This window comes from Homalodisca vitripennis, chromosome 1, assembly GCF_021130785.1.
Source record: "Homalodisca vitripennis isolate AUS2020 chromosome 1, UT_GWSS_2.1, whole genome shotgun sequence".
NCBI lineage: Eukaryota > Metazoa > Arthropoda > Insecta > Hemiptera > Cicadellidae > Homalodisca > Homalodisca vitripennis.
The window spans coordinates 127,572,202-127,595,562 of record NC_060207.1 but is presented as its reverse complement, the minus strand read 5'-3'; the positions used below and the strand labels follow the sequence as shown (position 1 = coordinate 127,595,562).

General features: G+C 32.4%; 1 protein-coding gene across 1 annotated transcript; it reads left to right on the top strand.

Annotated features, from left to right (window-relative positions):
* The first annotated feature begins 8,082 nt into the window (after window positions 1-8,082).
* On the top strand, window positions 8,083-21,967 carry LOC124371150 (uncharacterized protein C14orf119). The gene is made up of 2 exons (XM_046829466.1): window positions 8,083-8,694; window positions 17,264-21,967. The coding sequence occupies exons 1-2, from the start codon at window positions 8,305-8,307 to the stop codon at window positions 17,267-17,269; spliced, it is 396 nt and encodes a 131-aa protein (XP_046685422.1). The 5' UTR covers window positions 8,083-8,304; the 3' UTR covers window positions 17,270-21,967.
* The last annotated feature ends 1,394 nt before the right edge of the window (window positions 21,968-23,361 follow it).

Sequence of the window (23,361 nt, the reverse complement as noted above, 5' to 3'; positions counted from 1 at the left end):
AGCAAATTATACATGTTTGACTTACTCCGTTGTTTTCAAAGCTGTACAGCTCAACTGTAAGCAGATGATTGTCGGCTGCACTTGTTATACAAGCTTAGCTCCGTTGATGAATTATTGATAAATTAAATTCCGATCCAGTGATCATCAACACATGGTCAGTTAACAATAACATTAAACTCAATATAAGTAAGTACTATGTCTTCATCTTGCTCCGTACAATCTGGTACAGGCTCTTGGTCAGAGAGGGGTGGGAATTAGGCTCAGTGGGGACTCTGTATTTCTGGTTTTAATTTGACCATAGCATATCAATTCAATATTTAAGACAAGATAATCAGATTGAGCAGGCATTAAAGGACCCAGAGCCGTTCAACAGTCATTTCGTTTTCTGAAGAGAAAACAAGGTCTAATAAAACTCCCAGACCATTCATAAATTAATTAAACTGTCACAATTGGAAAAAGTTAAAAAGATTTACGACAGATTGAAAGAATGCAGTTTTCTTGGAGTTAGTATATGATTTATAATCCCTTGTTGGTCAATATGAAATCTCCAACTATAAGGACTGGTCCTATTTAATTATTAAATATCAACCTATCTTCACTAATAGAGCTGAAGTCTATATATTGGCTGGTTTGCTTATTGGGTGGAAGATAGACAGCGCTGAGAAGTAGGAAATAACCACTGAATTTTACCAGTGCACAAACACATTTCAAAGGACGAGCAGTCGGTAGAATTGCGTGAGACAAATGTGTTGCTAGTTCCTACAATAACATATCGACCACTTTTGTTACTCGATGTTTCATCCGAACGATCATAACAACATGTCTGAAAATTGGTAAGGCCAAGTTCTGCATCATCCATTTCAGTAATCAGGTTAGTCTATACAAAAATTATTAAATAAAAATTACTAGTAGATACTGAAAGCTTAAATGCATTCAATTTGCTTCTAATACCATTAATATTTCTTTAATAAATATGTAATTTAGTCTTAAATAAATATGGCATTTAATATGTAATAGATTTTTTGTTGTTTTTGTTGGGACTTTAACAAGAACAGGGGTTCCATGTAAGTATAAGATAAATAAATTAATATATATATATATATATTATATATAATGATATATAAGAATATCATTATATACGAATATACGAATATATATATATATATATATATATATATATATATATATATATATATATATATATATATATATATATTCGTACAGTATATTTATATGTAGAGTTATTTTTGCAACTCATACATGTACAGTAAAAAGTATCAGGATTCGATAGAGGTGTAGAACTAAGGAGCTAAAGTAGGAGAAGCTTCTCCTTCCAAAAAGTAGGAGTGAATCAGTTCAACTTAGCGGATACTGAGTTAAGAGACATTCTCCCGGAAACGGAGCCTCTAGCATAGGTACTGCGGCTCACCTAGCTCAAGCACCTTGTGTATCTTTCCAAATGTCAGTATCCTGCATACACTTTCCATTGTGGGTAAACTGACAAAATCTCGGAAGTGATACACATGATCGAAGCGTCTCATATTGAAAATTAATCGAACTGCACATTTTACAGTTTTTGAACTCGATCCATATCTCCCTTAGAGATACTGTTTCCGTAGCTAGAATATCAGTAAAACATACAGATGAAAAAATTAAACGCATGAGCCGGAGCGTAGAGCATTCTGTCAACAGACTTATAAATCTGCATAGACCCCTCAGCCTACCAAGGGCACGCTAAGTAGCATGAGTGACACAATCAGAGAATGTGAGCTCACTATCTAGCATATTTCCAAGAGTCTTGAGTGAGTCAGAGACAGGCAGGCTCTCACAAATATGACTTCAGCGAGAGTATTAAGGATGCAATATTTTCGTGATTTACAGCTCTAGCAGTATCCGAATTTGGTTGGACGTAATGACATTAAAGTGTAATTTAGACAATTTTGTGCTGGATTTAGAACTTTGATTAAGTCTTGCACCCCAATAAAGTGTTTTATAAATCATCCTTTCAATGTTGAATCTCTCAAGACTTGAAGAGGCTGGTACTGTTCAAGAAGAAGCTTTATTGTCAGTATAAGGCTACTTCAAATATGCGTTTTTATTTTGAAATTTGTCGTGTGAGGACGCAGTGCAAAGAACTTACTACACATTGCAACCAACAGTAGATTGGCCGGGTCGAGAATGACATGCAGTGCAATTGTTAAGGCGTTCTGCGCCCACATAACCCATACAAAGAATTCCACAAAAATTAATACTTCTATGAACTTTAATGAGAACACTCCCGATAATCTACAACAAATTTGTAGATTGTATATTTGCTAAAATATTAGTTCAGTTTTTTGGCCACCTGTAAAAAGCCTATGAAGATGGGTTGGCCACTAGTTCTTTCGAATTGTCGGTTTCTTGCAATGAAGTAGAAAACATTTTTCCTCTCCATACAACCTTCCATGTTGAAGTACTGTAGATACTTTCCCGTTCCACGCTTGACTGTATATCTAAAATGGTTTTTGTATTTGGGTATCTTTCATCACTGCCCGGAGACAATTTACGTTACACCAATTTTCAAGTAATGACATAGATCTGGCACAACAATTTATAGAACAATATCAGTCCAATCAAGGTTGGCATGTGTTTGTATCGTTGGTTCTCATTAGGTTATGTTGTTATAAGTAACCAAATATCAACGGCTCAGCATGGTTTCTATAGAGTTTGATCAGCTACACCAAACCTGCCCATTTATCGGGACGATATTATCTTAGCCTTCAGTATAAGCTATCAGACTGTTAGTATATATTTAGATATATCGAAGGTTTTTGATAGAATGGGCCATGAATATCTACTAGCCAAACTTAATATTTTGGGTGTGGATGGATCTATACTGCGATGGTTCGGAAGTTATGCGAATAGTCGTCACTAAGTGGTCACGTACAATGGATCAGTCTCCCAGCATTTCCTGTACTTTCTAGAGTTCTCCAGGGTTCCCTTTTGGGTCCGGTGCCTTTCTCAAGATTTATAAATGATTTATCTTTAATTTCTTTATTTAACTAGAATTCATAAACATAATTATATTTACAAACATTTTAAAATATCTTCATACAAATATTTCATATTTACAAACATTTTAAAATATCTTCATACAAATATTTCATATTTACAAACATTTAATATGTATTAGAAAATATTGTTATTCCTAAAGAAAGACAGAATAAACAGGAAATACACTCTCCAAGGCTGAGTCAAGTAGTAAATTTAGTTGGCGGTAAAATCAAGACCAAAATTTAATAGTTAATCAGTTATCTCTCAACTTAACTACAATAGACTTCAAACAAAAATATAACTTTGTGGCAGATAATTATTTTAAACAAACATAATTACTTTAGTATGATTGCCTGATAAACATTCAGGGAAATGCTCATGACATACAGCACTGAATGGCAACACCGCCGTTCGGAAATCTGACAACACCGCATCGATGTATAACAGAACTATTGTTCTATCATACATCAATGCAACGCCGTTAACCTTCACCCAACATATCTTATCATTGCTCAAAGTACAAATAAGCGAACCCTCAGGACCCTTAGTATCCTCTGCGGAGACGAGTCCAGTACATCGGACGCCATTCTTCCGTGTTAACGTTATCGCTTCTTTGCTCTGTTCGTTGGAATCACTTATCCTTGACAGAGTTGTTTCATTCCAGCGACTAATTGGATACTTTGCGTGTTTTTTAGTAATTAAGTGCTAAGTACATTATGCAATTCTTAAACATCACCAATATACTGCACCAAGAAAAAATGCGGTATATGAATTGTCTAACTAATATTATGATAAATTATAAATAATACTTCTAGTAACAAAATAATATTTAGCAACAAAACTACCCAATTAACAATAATAAAATATTTATTAATTTACAATTGATAAAACTATAAATAATAACTAGATATTTTAAGAATTACTATTAACATTTCAAACTTTAATTTTTTTCGTTAATAAATGAACACACAGATTCAAAAAAATTTAAAAATCATATATATTTTTATTAACAGTAAATATAGAATAACAATTGGTTATATATAAATCCACCCATTTACAAACAAAACATCACTGAATGCTGACTCATTTTTATTTTATTCAAAGCACAACTCATAAAGTAAACATTTTACTTATTAAAAAAAATGAAATTATGTTTGAACAGTAAGCAACATGCTGTCAACATCGTCAAGTCTAAGCAACCATGTTCCTTGTGAATGAGAAAAGTGTTCTTTTAGACTTTATTTATGATGGATATCCTTTGTATATTTTTGGAGCCAAGAAACTATAAGTCTTTGTGAAGTGTGTATTTGAAGGTCGGGGCACATTAAACTCATCTGCATTACTCAATTTCCTCCTATAATCATGCTTACTCTTGGAATTACACTTCTCACATAAAAGATTGTTAGTACCTTGTAAATATAAAGATTTCTAATTGGGAGGATACTTAATAATCTAAAGAGTGGTCTAGCAAATTCAACTTTTTGATCTTCTCATTATTATTCTTATAAAATGATTTTGGAGTACATTTAAGCATTTAAGTATTTGTGTGATATATGTCCCTCCCCAACATTCAATTCCATATTGTAATCTACTATTTACCACCGAGATAAATTTATCAGAGCACATATTTTGTAATAAATAAAACATTCGAAGCACACTATTCAGTTTATATTTTAAGTTTAAAATATGTTTTTCTAATTCAAATCCTTATCTAAATACATTCCCAAGTATTTGGTACAATCATCTCCAGTCACCTCTACACATTTATTTTTACACATCTCCTTTCTACAGACACACTCTGGGCACTTGTAAACAATTTTATTTTATTTTAGACCGCTGCTTTAAATCCGGATATCGGAACTGGCACCTCATCAGAACTACAAAGTAGAGAAACTTTAAAACGTCCTGACGAAGCAAGGGCCTTCCGATTTGGACACGTTCGACATGTGTTAAGTTTACTTGCCCAGATGATTAAACAGCATACTGACTAACGAAATCATCGCGAGTTACAACAGAGGAACACTAGCCGAAATGCACCTAGTTTACAAGGTGACAGGAAATGAAATTGAGTTTTTTTAGAAAATATACGGGTTTTTACCTGAATGCGACAGGTCTCTTTCAGACTTAAGTGTAAGTCCATGCAACTGTACGTCAAACAGACTCTGTCCCGTTAGTTGGGCCACCTTTTGGTTTACACTCGTTGTTATGCGATCCAGTTCCAGGTTCAAATACACGTAACAGATCACTCCATCGTTTAACAGCGCAGTATTCCCTTGATCTATGACCATGACGGCTAGTTTGATCTGTTGCAGGTAATGTGGCCCTGGAAACAGGGACACAGTGAGGATACTGCGATCTGTCTAATATTTTGTAACCATGCGACACACTAGGGTAGAACTGATACAATACTGCTGTCTCTTGGTGTGTGTGTGTGTGTGTGTGTGTGTGTGTGTGTGTGTGTGTGTGTGTGTGTGTGTGTGTGTGTGTGTGTGTGTGTGTGTTGGTATACATCATGACTCTCAAAACTATTTTTGTTTAATCATTACGTGGTGTACTTAAACTATTAAACTATTTCCACAGATCCTAGATTCGGCGGGTTAGCTGCTGTCACTGTTTCACCAACATTACATGTGGAGCTACGCTTGTTAAACCCGAGTAGTGCACACAGGTACGAGTACATGCAAAATGTTTATGGTGATATCAGAGTGACACGATCGCCATTCTTTGTAATCTTGAGTTACTTTCCAAATTTTTATTTCAGCGATTCCATCGTCAGATAACCGGGTTCTAGAATCAGCACACATTTTCTCTCATTATTATTGCTCTTTGTAAAGAAAACTGTTTATATTTTATGGCAATAAATTAATGCAAAATAGAACAAAATTGATTAACTATTTTTACAGAATGTTATAAAACCAAATTCAACAACTTTTACAAGCTAATGTTTGCAGAATAATAAAAAGCTTGATCAGCTTGAGAACTGGAAGAGTTAATGTGCAACCATAGTGTTGGAACTGTATAAAAAAGTGTTTTCTCCAACAGCATAGCATATGAGTGCAGTACGCAGCTACAATTCTCAAGTAGAGATGCCGGTGTTGAAACTTTTCGGTAAAGGTTCTATATCGAATTTGCATTTCGAGTACCCTATACACTTGGACGACAAGTACAAAGTGGTTCTTATTGGTTTCTACTCGGCAAACAACATCTACAATCTGCGAGATACGGCACAAGCTTTAACATAAATATAATAAAATATAGATGAATTTGAATATGTACATATTAATGCTAAAGACTAATACTAATGTTAAGACTCAGTTTTAATTGCACGTGACGACAACAATTCTAGCAGTAAATTAAGCGGCCGGTCTGGATTAATCTGTTTGTTAGTATCTACTGTATATAGTATATTTTTGGAGTTAGAAGTTGTTATTATTTTATTTATTATAATGTACAATATTACATTCAAATTTATTATCACTCCTGTTCATTACTTGGCATACTATTCATTGATTATTAAATATTATTAGTGTTATGTTTTTTTTATATCACTTAAATATTTGTCACAGATTAGTTTTATAATTTTATTTTGAAATGTATATAGAATTATTTTATTTTATTTCATAACTAATACTGACCATATTACAATAAAAAACAGTAGCAGTCGTGGGACTGCCGATAGAAGTGAAAACGGAACTATTAAGTTGAGAGTAATTAACAATACGTTATAGTAGCAGTACATCTGTAATTGTAAATGTGACGCATTTTTAATTTTCCAATTTTAAAATCCACGAAAAAATATTATCAAATAACTAGAAATCTATTTTACCATGCTAGTAAGATAAATCTTATACCGTAATAATACTCATTTCATGATGAAGAGGTTAAATATTAAAAACATAATTAAAATGAATAATGCTAAATTTTAAATACAAATATTCGTACAAATATTAAAAATGTTTAAAAATGTATTTGTTGTTTTCATTATTCATTTATCTGTATAACAAATGTTGTAATTGCTCGTAGTTAGTTAAACATAGAATACAAGTGAGTAAACACCGAGTGAACAACAGTGAGTTGAACACCGTTGTAAATAATACAGTTATTGCTACGGATAAAGTATATAATTGCAATAACAATTAAACCCACAATATTTTTAAAACTAATAAATTAGTTAAATTAACTTGGTTCTTTCGTAAAGGTATTTTTATTGCACAATAAACTAATTTATTGAGTTAATACGGTATCAGTGAGCCAATGCGCTAACTACAGTTCTGGCAGAAACGTTCACTCATCACTTCATACGCTACTACAGGCTAAACTAAACTTCCAATAAAAAAATGATAAATTACAAAAAAATATTCATCTATTTTCACACAACTTTCTCGCTGACAAATTTTGTCTGACCAAAAAATAAAAAAAATCCTCGCTTACTACTTTTTTCTTGTCATTGTAAACGCTATGTAAAATGTAAACAATAATCAAAGTTATTTCGAAATTTTTTAAATATTTAAAAATGTAACCAATAGATTGCCAATATTAAGAGCTTTAATTTGACGCATCTTACAGAATTGTACGACATTGGCTTCACTTTTAAATCGCGAGAGGAAGCCGTAAAGGTCACTGATTTTCGCAGTATGTTTTCATACTCCGCCGGGACAGTTTTAACACAGCGAGACTGACTTTTTCATGCAGGTTAGTAGTCCGCGGCCAAGTCTACGGTTAATCAAAAACACAGCGAGACTGACTTTTTCATGCAGGTTAGTATCATTAGCATGTCGGTGACGCGAACCGAGGATTTTACCCTCTAACAAAACGCTCAACGCGCCTAAAGAAGTTTTCACTTCAATAAGTCAATTATCATTACAATACTATTTTTTTAAGATTTTTTACACATGGATTATTATTTATTGTCGGATGTTTGTTAGTATATAAGTACGACAAACTAACAAACGTTAACGTTATTTTCAAACTCAGTGTGGACGTGAAAGGACTGGCTTCCTCTTTGGATATGTTTTCTGAATTTTTAAACCATCACAGCTGAGGAGCTGTCGTCTCGTCCCGTCTGCCACTCGCCTCTAATTCCACAAAGAGTTAAGAAATAGTCAACACCAGTTGCCTAGGTAGATCGAAATTTAGGCTGAGACAAACAAACCGGGTTAGTGTTTGAGTTGTATGGGGTAAATTATTTTTTTTACATATAAAGGGAATTTTTAATCTGTATATGTTTTTTGAACTTATCAAATTTTATTTTAGTTTGCTATTTTTTAAGTGATGGGTTCCACAAATAACGGTTATGTACCTAATACACAAGCGCAGCTCAGATATCTAGTCCAGTGGTTTCATGAGTGGAGTGAAATGCAGAGAAGTGATTTTCTGCCCATTCTTTCCCAGAAATTTGGCAGCAAGAGTTACGTCAACGGTCTTTTACCTGGAATTGACGGATTACCCAATCTGGAAGAAAAACCACCTAGTTTATTTCAGTGCCGAGTCAAGTTGTTCAGGGAATGGTCTGAGACTTGGAGCCCAGCAGACAAAGAGCAATTTTTGAGTCACATCAAAGCTATGGATCCAGAATTTGTACAAAAGTATGAAGATGAGATTAACACATCATCAAAAGCATCAAGTAATGACATTGGCCTAGAAGAAAACAGTGGTCTGCAGGTAAGCAAAAATCTGTCTGGTAGTATCCATTCTTCTATACTTGATCAAGTTATTGGAAACAATATCTTTTGCACAGTTGTAATTTAAAGGCCAGTTTCTAAGCTCATTCTAACTTCATAAAATGACACATGAGTGACCTAAAATAGTTGTATTTAAATGATGAGATTAGGCTAGTCTATTAGGATTCACAGCACAACATAAGGTAATTATCATATTAATGGCCGGAGCGGAAAAATACAAGTTTTGCGTTATTAACCCTTTGAATGCCACAAGGCAAAAAATTTAGTACAAAAGAAATGCACTAGCAACTATATTGCAAGTCATATGCGAAAAATGCCAGGGAATAATAAGAAGTATTACCGGGCTTCCGGAAAAACAATATATTTTTTTTATTTTTCATACTATTTTTATGAAACAGGTATTAAAATGTTTGTAGAAAATTGTATTACAATAAAATGTTACAAAACAAATGAAACAACATAACTTAAAATAATATTAGTTTTGGCATGTCAAAACCAAAAAATGTATAAAGCAATTTTTATTTTTTAGTTTTTATTTTTTTTGACAAATTAATAAGAAACAATTTTACTATGGGAAGAATTTTTTAAATATTCTTTATAACATTGTTAATGTGAAAAAAAATAATGGTTAACTTTTTTACATAATTACTATAGTTACATAACAATGCTTGAAATTATGTACATAATGAAAAAATCATTTTTCAGTACCGGTAACACAACACTAAAACAAAAATTATTAATGCATTACTTACATTTATCCTTTGGTTCTAAAGTATATCTAATATATGTTCTTCATATTTTCCCAAAAAATATGTACACACACACACACACACACACACAAGCGCGCGCGCACGCAATCACGCACACGCACGCGCACGCAAGCACGCACGCACGGGAGATACCAATTTAACAAAATCATTTTAGAGATCCTAACCTCAAAACGATGTAAACACAACCATGTGACCGAACGTATTATTTTAGATATTACGCATACTATACGTAGCGAGTTGTTTACGCGCCAACGATGTTACGCGCCCGGTTGATCACCGCCAGCTGTTGTTGCTTCTATTATTCTGTGATTTTTTTTAACTTCACTAATATAAAGTACCATGTGAACTATTATTTATCTATTGCAGGATAGTTAACAAATAAAACAATATTGGTTGTGAAAAGAATTCATGAAAAATAAAGCGTTAAAAATTACGATAACAGACGGCGACGACGGACGTCGTCGCCTGGCACTTTTCGCACAGTAAGTCGGCGACGATCCATCGTCGCCGTGGCACTTTTCGCAAGGGTTTTTGGCGACGATGTATCGTCGCCGTGGCACGCAAAGGGTTAACTAATTGCAATCGTACTATAAAGCAAAAAAAATATAAGGTTTGATGGGGTGGAAATGAGAAATAACGAAGTTCTAGAACATAAAAAATGAACAACTGTTCACACGCAGAGTAATATTTCCATGTTGTACATCCACGTCAAGCGTCTTGTGACCTTTTGTGACCATAATTCAACCTAGTGATGACGTCATTGGATGCGTCGCCATCTTTGCAAACGTAAATGAAAAATAATACTGAAATGAGCAGAATTTTGATCCAAATGAACAATGTTTTTCTTAATTTCAAGCTACAAATTAATTACAAATTGTTATCGAAATGAGAGGAGTGCCTCCGGCCATAAGCGCGAGCTTCGTCACTTTCGGCGCTGATGTCAATGAAAGAAAAACATCCCTTGAGATAGTATCTATCAGTAAATTACCAAATTCTAGAGGGGCTGATCAGTAATATAAATTGAAATGTAATGCAAAGGCAATTATGTAAAGTGAAAAAACTTAACCCTTTCCGCTCGGATGGGCAGGAGTGCTGACCAAATATGGCTTCTCGTAGGCACATATTATTTTAGCACGTACTGTCCACTCAGATCGGATGGGCAGCGGTGCTGTCCACTATGGCGCCTGTGTGCACACAGCAGCCATGTCATTGTTGCGTCCCCACCAGCTCGGATTTATTTTCAGCGCGTCATTGATACTGTGCCTTTTAAAAAGTTAAATCGATTTAAAGGTCCAAAGGTAAATAATAATGTAGTCAAAAAGTATTACAATGGAAATGTTATATTTCTATAAACTAACATGAGTTACAATGAGTATTAATAATGTGACAGTAAATAATTATAACATGATAAAAAATAAAATTGAACTGCTTATTATTGTTCCGAATACAAATTTAACTGCAGGCTAGTTGTCATCTTGTTGTTGAAATATCTGAGATGAATGGTACTTTTCAAAACAAACACTGATGTGAAGACCGGGCTCATTTTCACAAGTTTTGCAATAAAACTTTAGGCTACTCTTTTCCTGGTGCCGCCTTGTGCTCTGCTGCTACACACGACGCAATCCTTCACTTTTCTACCTTCAAGAGGATATGGTAGATGAAGTTTCCCATTTAGTTGGGAAATGTCACTATCTTCACCATTTAGAATGTCCCTAACATTGCCTGGACTACAGTCAACAAACCTATATTCATTAATTGTTATCACTTTAAAAACCCAAAATTCAGGTAATAATGCTAATATAATTTACACTTTTATTTACAGTTATATTTACATTGATATCTACAATACTTCATTTACACTAATATTTAATAAAATTGCACAATACTAAGAATAATAAACAATCTGTTCTAATAATGTGTGTAGGTTAACTCACTAGTGACAATGTGGTTAAAAGCACGCTAAAACGAAAGCCTAGAATGCAATATTGACCAGATGATAAATTTCCAAGCTTTGTAATGAAACAGCTGATTGATCTTAATGTGTTGTATTATAAAAAAATACGTCTGAATAAAAAAAAGTTTATAACTTGTGGTCAACGCTGCTGTCCATCCGAGCGCTAGTAGGATTACTCGACGGACAGCACAGCTGACCATCCGATCTCTGAGGATGGCAACTCTAAAAATAAATGCGCGCGCTAGAGGAAATGGCGGTGGCCAACACTGCTGCCCATCTGATCTCTGTGGACATTCTAACATTACCGCTTTGAGGGGAAAGGGTTAATTAATAAATCATGAAAAACTATAATATAAATATAGAGATGGATATTAACAGAGAACACTTACCATTAGTGTGTTGGCGGATATAGCTGAGCAGCAGCAACAAAAAAGTGGATTATTTAAAACTTTTTTTTTACTACTTTTTCTAATTTTCCTATAGCAATGAAACATCAAAGTCTCCCGGTTTAAAAACAACACGCGACCGCACGACGAACAAATACACTCATTATTAAAAATTCCATGTTCAATTTAAAAGGAAATAATTTCGTTTCTGTTAAAACGTAAACTCTTTACGTGCCCTACTAAACACTCCGACACACACAATTCACTAGGGTTGGTTGAACTAGTGGATGGTTGATTCATAATTGTAACGCACTCACTCAATCCAACCTACTGAACACGATATTTTGTGAAGCACTGACTCATGCCTCGGAGAACTCAGATAACAGATACACTATCAGGCTGCTACCAGTCCCGTCCGCAGATAATATTCAAGTAAACAGATTATCCAGACACAGCACACAAACTGAACATTAAAACATTAGAAACTTAACAACTTATAAATATACCTCCTAAAATCATGTTATTTGTCATTTGCACCCCCTAGTACTATATATATTTTTTGTTCGGGAGGGTGAGCAGAATACGTTGATAATGTCAAATTCGTGATTTGCCGCCTCGGCCTTTAATCTTATAATATCCCAAGATAATGCTTTGTTTAAAGTTAAGGGTATTAGATAAATGTGAAATTAACAGCTGGAGTGACAAAATACGAGTATAGTGATATTTTTCTATTGCTATTGTCCTCCTGAACAAAACATTATAGGATAAGCTTTCAAGGGATAGAAATGACAAAATAATCATTGCCAGCTTTCTTTATTTAGACTAGTGATGTCATTACCAGCTGCTATTTCGTTTATGTAGGAGAAGGCTAGTGGCAACGACATAACCATGGCGATGAATATGCAGATATTGGCTCAAAATATTTTGATTAACACAGCAATGTTCTAAATGGTTACAAGATAATGACCCTGTAACCATTTCTTTTAAATCTGAATTGTCCTGCTTTTTATTGATGAGATGAACACTACAATTAAAGGTGGAAATGAAATAGTGTTTCGCTGCAAGAAAAGTAAGAACACAACGTATCCAAAAAACGATCTTGAGAAGACTTGTTTCGAACATTCTAAATTTGGTATTGTAAATATAATGAAAAATCGTGTACTATTTTAGTTGAAATCAAACAATTAATTTTTTATGAATGAATATACTTTTGCGGCATCAGTACCTGCAAAAATACTATTTCAGATTGGCTAAAGTAATTTAGTAATTTGTAAGTAGGCCTACTACACTGCTCAAACGTCGTTTAAAGTTTAGTTATTTTATGTAATCTGAAACAAATACATTTATTTTACATATAAAAATATAGTTTCACTATAATACAATTTTAAAAGCCAATTCGGAGACACTTTAATAAGCGGCCTGCACTTGTTATTCGATTAATAGCAATCGAACAATTCAATATATCCAACATCGATGTATGTAAAAATCGTACACAATAAGAATTATAATAAATTACCATAACAAATAGAATCTCGTACATTACAATTTTAAATACATACATTTTACAGTAACAGTACAAAACCAACTATGGCCTAGACTTAGATATCAAAGAATCCTTACAATATTTATAACTTGCCCAGCATGGTATCAATAAGTAACCGCTTTTGTGAACTAGAGGAAAGAATTCCCCCATGTGTTACCATGAGCCAAACCCATATGTTGAAGCTACTTAAACAAATCTCGTCACTTGTGAGAAATATTTTACATATTTTCCTCATATTCATCGCCATTTTCAGTCTCAAAATATTAGTTACTTCTTCTTTATTGTTTATATTAGAATTAGGTATCAGTTTACAAAATCGTGACCATGGAAAGGTATGTTAATTTTTTTTCCCTGAAAACTACAATTTTTCCTGAAAACAATAGTGAAGAAAAAATTCGTCGGCAACGAAAATCAAAGGAGTTACGATTTTTTGAAATCCTCTGAAAACTCTGTTTTTGACAGTACCTCTGGCAATTTTACTGAAATGATGACGTTAATCCTGTCAACGATGCCTGCCCGCTGCGCAGTGCTGCGCACTGCTTGCTCTTTTAGAAAAAAAAAAATTAACTCGAGCTTGCAAAAGTCGAATCCCAGATCACGTGATGCCCCTGATCCTTAACACTCCAAGTGTTGTTCGACAAAATTTTGTCGGTTATTTTCCATTCTTAATGCAATAATGGCCGAAAGGCATCAATATAATACAATGATATACTTTCCCCCCAGTTTATATGCACCTGTGATAATAATACTTGGCTATAAATGCCCAACCCATGAAAAAAAAGTCCATTTTTCATGGTCACGGTATTGTAAATAAATACCTAGAATTACTATAATTAATAAGTTGAAATCATATGCTAAGTTAAATAAATTGTAATATCGAATTATCCTTCGGATAAAAACAATCGAACCATTTGATAATAGAAATCGAATAACGAGTGTAGGCCTCTTATTAAAATCTACCCGCCAATTCAGTTCACTGAAAATTAGTTCAAAGTAAAATGGTGTTTGGAAATAAATTCAAAATTCAAATCATGTGTTTCGTTATTGACTAATGGCGGCAAGAACAGTGACATAGGTGTCTTCTTTGTTTTACAAGCAGTCATGTTTATCCTTGAAAATACATAAAGTAAGTAAATGTTATGTTTTGTCGTAATTATATATTATATTATAATTTGTAAATTAATTTCTAAGATTGAAAACTAGAAAAAACCATATTTTTTGTAATATCTATTACATAATTTGTTCCGACATTTTGCTTTCAATGTTTTGGATGGTCATGAATATCGATGATTCGAATCAATCGATAATCATAATCCAATTGTGTTGATGGCAGCCTTCTTTCCTTATTCTACATTTATTGTGGGCACCACATGTTCTTTGTATAACCATGGGTTAACCTCATATTGGTTGCTGATGATGTCAGCTGTTGCATCATCTTTGGATAGGGTACATAATATAACAGTAATACATAACTCAGTTAATTTAGACCTTCTGAGGATAAAAGTTCATATCAGCCTACTGCCATTAATGTGGTGCAGGACCTTCATTGAAAAACAAAACATTCCCTTGAGGTAGAACCTACTACTAAAAAAGCCTATCAAATTCTAGAGGTCTGATCACGAATGTGTCTGGCCATTACTGCTACCTAGGAACGCAACTTGTCAAAGCAAACAATTCCACCTAAGTTCACCTAACCATAACTTTCTACTATCTTGCAAGAAAAGTAGTGGATGTTCTGAAATTAATTATTTGTGATTTTAATTTATTAAAACAATTGTTTGGTTCAGGAGAGCAATAGCAATAGATTAATAATGTGAATCTTGTTACCAATGTGGATAAACTTTACAAAGTAGTAAATAATTAAAAAAAAAACAAATATAAGTTTAATTAACAAGCAAAACCAATTTAATCAAAACTTCCTAATTTCGTTTGTAAGTACAATCTACGGTACTTTGATATTATCTGGAGGCCACTATTTTGAGAGAGTTTCCATACCGGGGACCTAAACAGACTACATTATTAGAAAGAACAGACTTTAAGTATGTGACTTACTGTAAAAATCACACGTCATTATGACAATAGGTTCTTGTTTTCTGCCTCCCAAAATGAAGGAATATTGATGAGAAAGAGGCCACTCTGTCCTTACCTACAATTAAGGTTATATAAGTAGATAAATACATACGTACATATTATACATATAAAAAGTTAACATTTGCCATCACTCACAGCATCTGAGCTTGTATTTAGGTACTATCTCGAGAGATGTTTTTCTTTTTATGCCAAAAGTGCGGACCACAAAAGCCTGCACTGATGGCGAGGGGCATTTCCAATCGGTACTTTCCCAACATCAGATCCATGATCATTCAACAAGATCGGACATCAGAAAAGTTGGATGCTCTGCCACAAAATCTGAAGTTGGGAAAGTATCAATCCGGAATGCCCCCTGGCTATCAGTGTGAGCTTCAGTGGTGCCTCCCTATACTTATGGCAAAAAAAGAAAAACTTCTCGAGAAAGTAGGCCTACCCAATTTCAAGCTCAGATCATGTGAGCACTTGTAAAGGTTTTCTTTAACTTTAATAATACTAGTAATATATTTATGATAACCTAATATAAACCTCCTTATATTGTGTAATAACAAGTAGTAGATAGGGATAGATTGGCCTCCTTGTCGGCATCGCTTTCTTTTGGGAGGCAGAAAACCAGAATCCATCGTCATAATACCATGTAATTTTCACAATAACTCAAATAAAGTCTGTTCTTTTTAATATTGTAGAGTTTTTAGGATCCCGGAAGAAAAATTCCAAAAATAGGGGCCTCCAGATACAACCAAAGTAATAATAAGAAGAAGAATGTACTTGCAATCTACCTGGTAGCTTCTGATTACATAAAGGTATCTTTTGTAGATTTAAAAATAAGAAGTGTATGATTACAAGACAGACTTTGCTCTCACTCTTAAAATCATGATAACCAATTAAATAGGAACAATAAATTTCCTAATATTTTAACTGCTCATGAAATTCACACTCAAGCATTTACTGTAAAAACTCATTTATGGTATTAGAGTTTTAACGCGCCATTGTAGTTGAGTAATGGACCCCATATCTATCCACGCGGCAGTGAAGCATACTACACAGGCGGTTGTTGGTGAGCTGTACTAAGCTGTTCTGGGACTAAACTTATGGGACATAATGTGTCTGGGACGTAATGTGTATGTGTATATAAACTTAGGAACCTGGGGGGTTTTTTCTTAGGCTCTGGGGATCATCTTCGATGAAGTTGTGTAGGAATTTTGAGGATTGTATAAAAAGTAGTACTATGAGCAGAATTTGCTTTAAGCCGATTTGGTATAAAAAATTTACTTAAAAAATTCAGTTGCACACTTCTTATTTTATGTAATTCTCTCCTAAGAGAGAGAAAACATCACCTCTTCCTCAGGTAACATCTCCCTAAATGTAAGTAAACAGGCATAGATACATTTGCTATTGTAATCCCCCATATGAAAACATCTGCTGTAGTTTATTGGTAGGATTGATGTCACACTGTAATTAATTGACAGTAATTTGAGCTGCTCAGGACAGCAGTAGTGTGGAAGAATGTGTTGTGTGATTCCTCAACATGTATACCTGGCCTCCACTCTTGCCTTTTTATACTTAGAATCACAATTAAGGGTTGAAAATACCCTTTTACAGTATCTTGGTTGTCGTGAAGTTCAGTATGCTAATTTTAACTGGTTTCAGTCCTAATTAAATTTTATTTGTGGGACAATAACAACTAGAAGCTTCAATAGCATACTCTTAATAATTTTAAATTTGTAATTATTGATTTTATTATGAAATTCTGTATTATAAATACTATATTTAAGACTATATATCAATACTGTTGAAATTTGTTTCAGGAGTAAAGCATGGAAATACACAAATGGAATTTGAAAATAAAATTATGAGTTAAGATTTATTTTTATAAACACTACATCATTCCGACAAAGGTTGTAAACTTCATGCAAGATGTGATAATGACATATTTTATAAATTATACATATTTTATAAACCTTATTTAGGAATTATTTATAGTAGGGTTAAGTTATCTGTGTTGGGTCTCATTTATAAGGCACTATATGTATAGTTTTTGTTATTACAGTTATTCATAGTTTATACAACTACTTCACTCCCAGTTTATGGACATGTAATGTTATTTTAAATCATTTTAAGATGACAACCAAATACTTTTGTTATCAATAACATTATTCTATTCCTACTTGATATTGAACTTTCACATTACCTGTTCATACTGAAGTACTCAATTGTGTTGTCTGTATATTTATATATTAGTTACTGTAATGTAATTTTTGGAAATATTTATTTTATAGTAGGTACTAAGTGTAAGCTATCTCTTTACTTTTGTAATGGTACTAGATTTTAATTTTATCGAATTTAATTTAATGGATTATATTTACGTGTAGGTGCAAGTTCAGATAAATAAACTTAAGGTCTCTAACTCTTAATTACAGAGGGTGTTTTCATGTTTGTATTAAAAAAATTAGTGATGGGAGAAGATTGAGAATACAACAAATATCTTTCAGCAGGGCTCATCAATAAACATATTTTGTCTAATATGGAATGTATTCGTTTTTATAATTAAGTCTCGCTATAAATCAAACAAAGTGTATTTGAATATTAGATTTTACGTGTTCAATGTTATTGAAATCTACACATCTGTTATTGTAATCTTGAATGTGTGCTGATTAATTTTGCAAGATGCAACGTTTGTTATTGTGCACAAATCCATTTCAGAAAATAAATCTTTATAAAATATTTACGACTGATGGTGAAAACCCCATGTATAAAACATAACTTTCATGTCTAATTGTAGAAAACTGTTATTACAGTCACGTCCTGTAGTATAGTTAACATGTGATAGTATAGCCTGATGTGTTGGATGGTTGGAATGGATTTTGGAGAAGCCAGACTAATGGGAAGCCATAATTAAATGTGCTTATTATTGTGCTAATTAAAAAGCAAAGTACAATAATTCAAATAATTTCAATTGAAAATTTAATTAAATGAAAATAATATTTATGCAGGTATAAAGTATTGTATTAGAGCTTTGTAAAATATAATTTTACAGTAGACCTATTTGTAAATTGTTTCAGTACAACCCAATGATATAAATAAAAATCAAACTAAACCCATAAATCAAAATAATTATACTACCTAAAGCAAAACATGGTTTTAAACATTAAAAGAATAATTAATTTAGTATATTATTACTTGAGTATAAAGATGAAAACATAGTGAAACAGTACAACACAGCATTTGTCTGAAAAAGTCTAACAGCAGTTTGTCTATGATGTTTCCGTTTTCTGACTTAGATGTTCTCCCTTTGTCATAAGCAAACAGTCTGTATCCATCTGTGATACCACTCTTATATAGTTCTACATTAAGGAAATGACTATTTTTATGTTAAAGGGATTATTAACACAAAAATCCCCCCTGGGGGTGTGTGAGAGGGCTTCTTAGCCCTAACTTCGCCTGGTAAAATAAGACATTCTTTACTTTTTTTTATTATTTGCCATTGACTATTCTTAACTTAATAAAAACTTCGTTTTCTTCATTATTGTCTTTTTTGACAAGCCAGGCCAAATTAGTGCGAGCACACTGAAGGAGACTATAATAATAGGTATTAAAGTCAAGAAATACTGGGAGTTTTTAGTAAAAGGGTTGTCATAAAGTAAAGTCTGTCATATAACCCTTTTACTAGCACATAAAGTGACACTATTATAGGCCTAATAGGTTCTAGTATTGAGGAAGACCAGGCCCTTTTTTAAATGGTAAAAAATCAAACAATTTTCATACAAAAGTGAGCATAAAGCCTAGAAACTAGGGGACTGGCACACTTTTTAATTTTATCTGTATCCCAAATTGAATTTTTTGATATAACTTTTTAACTTTAAAATAGGCAGTTTATGTTAAATTAAACTTTATAAAAATTAGGAACACGAACTATTGTTTAAGCATATGCTACAACATTATTTTCCAACAACAATTTCAAATTCTCGCTAATATTGTGCTTTAGAGATAAACAGTTTTGGAAAACCAAAACCATTTGCTTGAGTTCAGGTTAGATCTACTTCACAGAGCAAGGGACTGTAAGTGAAATGTACTATTATTATTAAACATATAAATGAGCTAATTCTAGGGTTGCTATATCACTGAATTTCCCTGGAAAATTTATGGATTTGAGGTTAGTAAAAATATGGCTCTCTTTTAAACTTTTAATAAAAATGCATTACATAACAGAAATTTTATTTTGAAATCACATTTAAGACAGAAGTATTTTTGTATGTAACTATGTTACAGTGTTACTCTACAACAATGTTGTCATGTTAGATTCCCAAAGCTAAACCGTCACCTATACACATATTAAAATATGTTGTAGAATGCTGAGGAACTAAGATATAGTGCCGGTCCAAGTAACTGAATCAAAACCAAAAGAACCAAACTGAAATTAGCTGTTTTGCTATCCGTTCTATGGTCTATATTTTGAATGGACATTGTCACATTTTGAAAGCGTCAAGTTGTTTACAATGACAATTTGCATAAATGTTGTAAGGCTAATGTTTGTACTATTTATGGTTTAATATATTATGAATTACTTGTGACTGTAATGAGACAAAGAAGAAGGCTAACATTACAAATGTACAAAATAGACCTGTATTTTTCATGAGTTCTTGAGGAACAATTTCCTAGTTTGCATCTGTAGAAGGGGTGTTTACTCTTGTCTGCTTAATGAGGAAAGGAATAGACTAACAATAGAATAAATTATAAACCGTTCTCATGTGTCAAATATAGCTTCAAATTATATTTTTGTCAAGAGTATTATAAGTTTTATACTTATATGACGTAAACAAGTATAGTGATACTATCCATCATATCCTGGCTGTAGTACTGCCTTGATTCCCACTTGTGAGAAGTGTGTCCTTTGAGATGAAAATAATAATTGTGATTACATTAAAATATCCTTAAATATATTGAAAATTTAACTGATGATCGATAAGCTAAATAATTATAATGTTGGTAAATTATAAGTTGCTATAGTTTTATACTGAAGGCTAATTTTACCATTTAAAAAATATTAAATATTATCTACTAGCTGATAAGGCAACTTAAAATTATTCTTCAATTCTACATTTTATTTTTACACTTGTTTTACAAAGAGGTTAATTTCATTAGCAAATAGTTAAAGTTAACAATATACTGTAGTTATTTTTGATTTTGTACTTTGGTAACAAATACTTGTCAAAAGTCTTCCTTATTTTTCCCAATAGTCTCTGCAGTTGATAGTATTAAAACCATATTCTTTTATAAATTTTAGTGTCTACTTATTTAGAATAGTTTTTGCGTAATGTGCAATCCAAATATAAAGTTAATAATAAAAACATTTCCTAATAATTGTGAATTATTGATATAATATTATTTAGTGGTCTTATTCTATAATTCGTATATTATGTTAAAAGCATTTTAAAAATATTTCCGAAGGGTCCTCCTCGCACCTCCCTCATCCCTCGGTGGGGGCTCGTCTCCCAAAATGTTTTTTTACACATTACCATATGGCAGCCTGTAAAAATTGAAATATCTGTGTTGAAATAATTGTGTATTATACTTCAGTCTGCTTAATATTGTATTTGGAAAGGTGTTTTATATTTTGTGTTTAGTTTGTATAAAATATGATTGGCAGTTCTGGATAGCCTATCTGAAAAACAATAAGGATTGTCTGGTTAAAACACTGTTAACTGTAAAATTTAATAGGTTAAAGATGAAGAGAAAACGTTTATTAATCAATTTTGTAGAGAAAAGTACTTCATTGATGTTTTATAAAACAACAGTAAGTAGTTCAATTTTATTGAACCGTTTAGAATATAATATGAATTTTGAATATAACATATGAAAATATACTAAATTAGTACAAATTTTGTCGACAGATTTGTTTTATTTCATCAGAATTGCTACAATCGTGATGTACCACATCCATGATAACCTTGCAGTTTTTCAACTACTGATAATTTCAATTAAATTAGATAGTAAATAGCGAAGCACAGATAGCGATGTTCAAAGTAATAAATAGTGAACTTTATTTTGCCCTTTAGTCTTGTCATTTTAAGGATATTTTGTTAAGTTACAAAAACAGGTAATAATTATTTATTTTCTAAATTTTTGTCTTGCGTTTTTGTGATTAGTAATGTTAAACATCACTTATATGAGTTTAATATAATTTTCCAATATTAATAAAATGTATTTTTTGTAGGATCTAGATTTTGAAAATTTTATATAAATGAAGGCTGTTTGTATCAGATGATCTTTACTGTTGTAGAATAGAATCTCTATTGTTTTCTATAGGTTAAGTTATACTGTAACAAAAATACTCATACATTATACATATTTGTACCTTTATCATTTCCCTAGATGGTTCTGTTGAGTCTCTGTTGTGTTAAATAAGTGTGCATATTGTTTATTGAATGTCTCTAGCTAAATGTTATTTTGCTACAATGAACTGTTTCTTACATTTTTAACTACTTAATCATTAAAAGAATAATTTGTCTAAACAGTGTTATATTCATTATGTACCCATTATGCAGAAAATAAATGCGCTTCTTTAAACAATAAAAGAAAAAGACTTCACATAAATCCTTTAATATTACGACTATATTGTCGAAATATTAAAGGATTTATGTGAAGTCTTTTTCTTTTATTGTTTATATATATAATTTTTTCTATAAACATTAAATCACAAAAAGTACTTGTTCTGCCGGGAAACGAACCTGGATCTCTCACTTGCCGGGTCAATGTGCTACCATTACACCACAGAGCCCTTACTTTTTACGATTCAATTATTTTGTATTTGGCCGTATCTGTCACATATGCGTTTAAATAACCAAACTAACATATGATCAGAAGACCAAATATTTAAAGAAGACCAAAAGTCAAACGACTTTTATTTACATGAATTAAATTTGTATAAATGGCAATAGCCGAATTAAATTTTTTCAATAAACATTGAATCACAAAAAGTACTTGCTCCGCCGGGATAAGTACTTATATATATATATATGATATATATATATATATATATGATATCATAAAATATTATCGTCATATAATTGTTGACCTGTGAACAACCAATCCGGTAGATTTGACTTTTTATATGCTCCAGGTAGAACTGGAAAAACATTTTTAATTTCCGCCATCCTGACCAAAATTCAATCAAACAACCATATTGCATTGGCACTATCTTGAAATACTGTGTTGTTTCTTGTGACGAATATGTTATATAAGATTGAAATTGTTGTGCCTTCATACTATTCCCAAGCTTTCTCCAGTCTGCTCTTTCACTAGTACTCTGACATTCAATCTTACTGGATGTCTTCTGGTGAGTGTAGTTCAAAGATTACAATCATATAATACAACTTTCAGATTGCAGAAAGATTGGGAATGGTGTGAAAGTACTAAAAATTGTAACTTTAGAGCACTATCATCAGGTATTAATGGATGGAGATAGAGCAGCATATTTAGCTTTTTAATTGTCACAAAACGTTCAATCCACAGGAAAGAAAAGGGTATGTAATATTTTTTAAACATCAAGAATAGGAAAAGTTTTCCGTGTATCTAAAATGATTGTTCTGGCTAAGTATTTGCTTATAATATCTTCTGCTGAACATGACATTGATTGTTTTGATTGCCAAGTCATTTTGGAGACATTATTGAAGGGCTTTTAGTTGATGTTATGATTGATTATTGGGGTGAATCACTGCTTTGTAATTTCTTAAAAGAAGTTTTGTCATCTATATACACAATTGGAAAGACATCTATATGGTAAATGGAATCCTAAAAGTCAGTTGTAAGTAAAACCCATATAAGAATATATCTAGGATTAAATCTCAGGGCACTCATCTGATATTAGCTGAGACTGTGATCTGAAAGTAAAGAATTAATATCGAAA

What these genes read in the sequence shown, in the direction of transcription:
- LOC124371150 (XM_046829466.1), top strand. Translation starts at nt 8,305, where the DNA reads ATGGGTTCCACAAATAACGGTTATGTACCTAATACACAAGCGCAGCTC.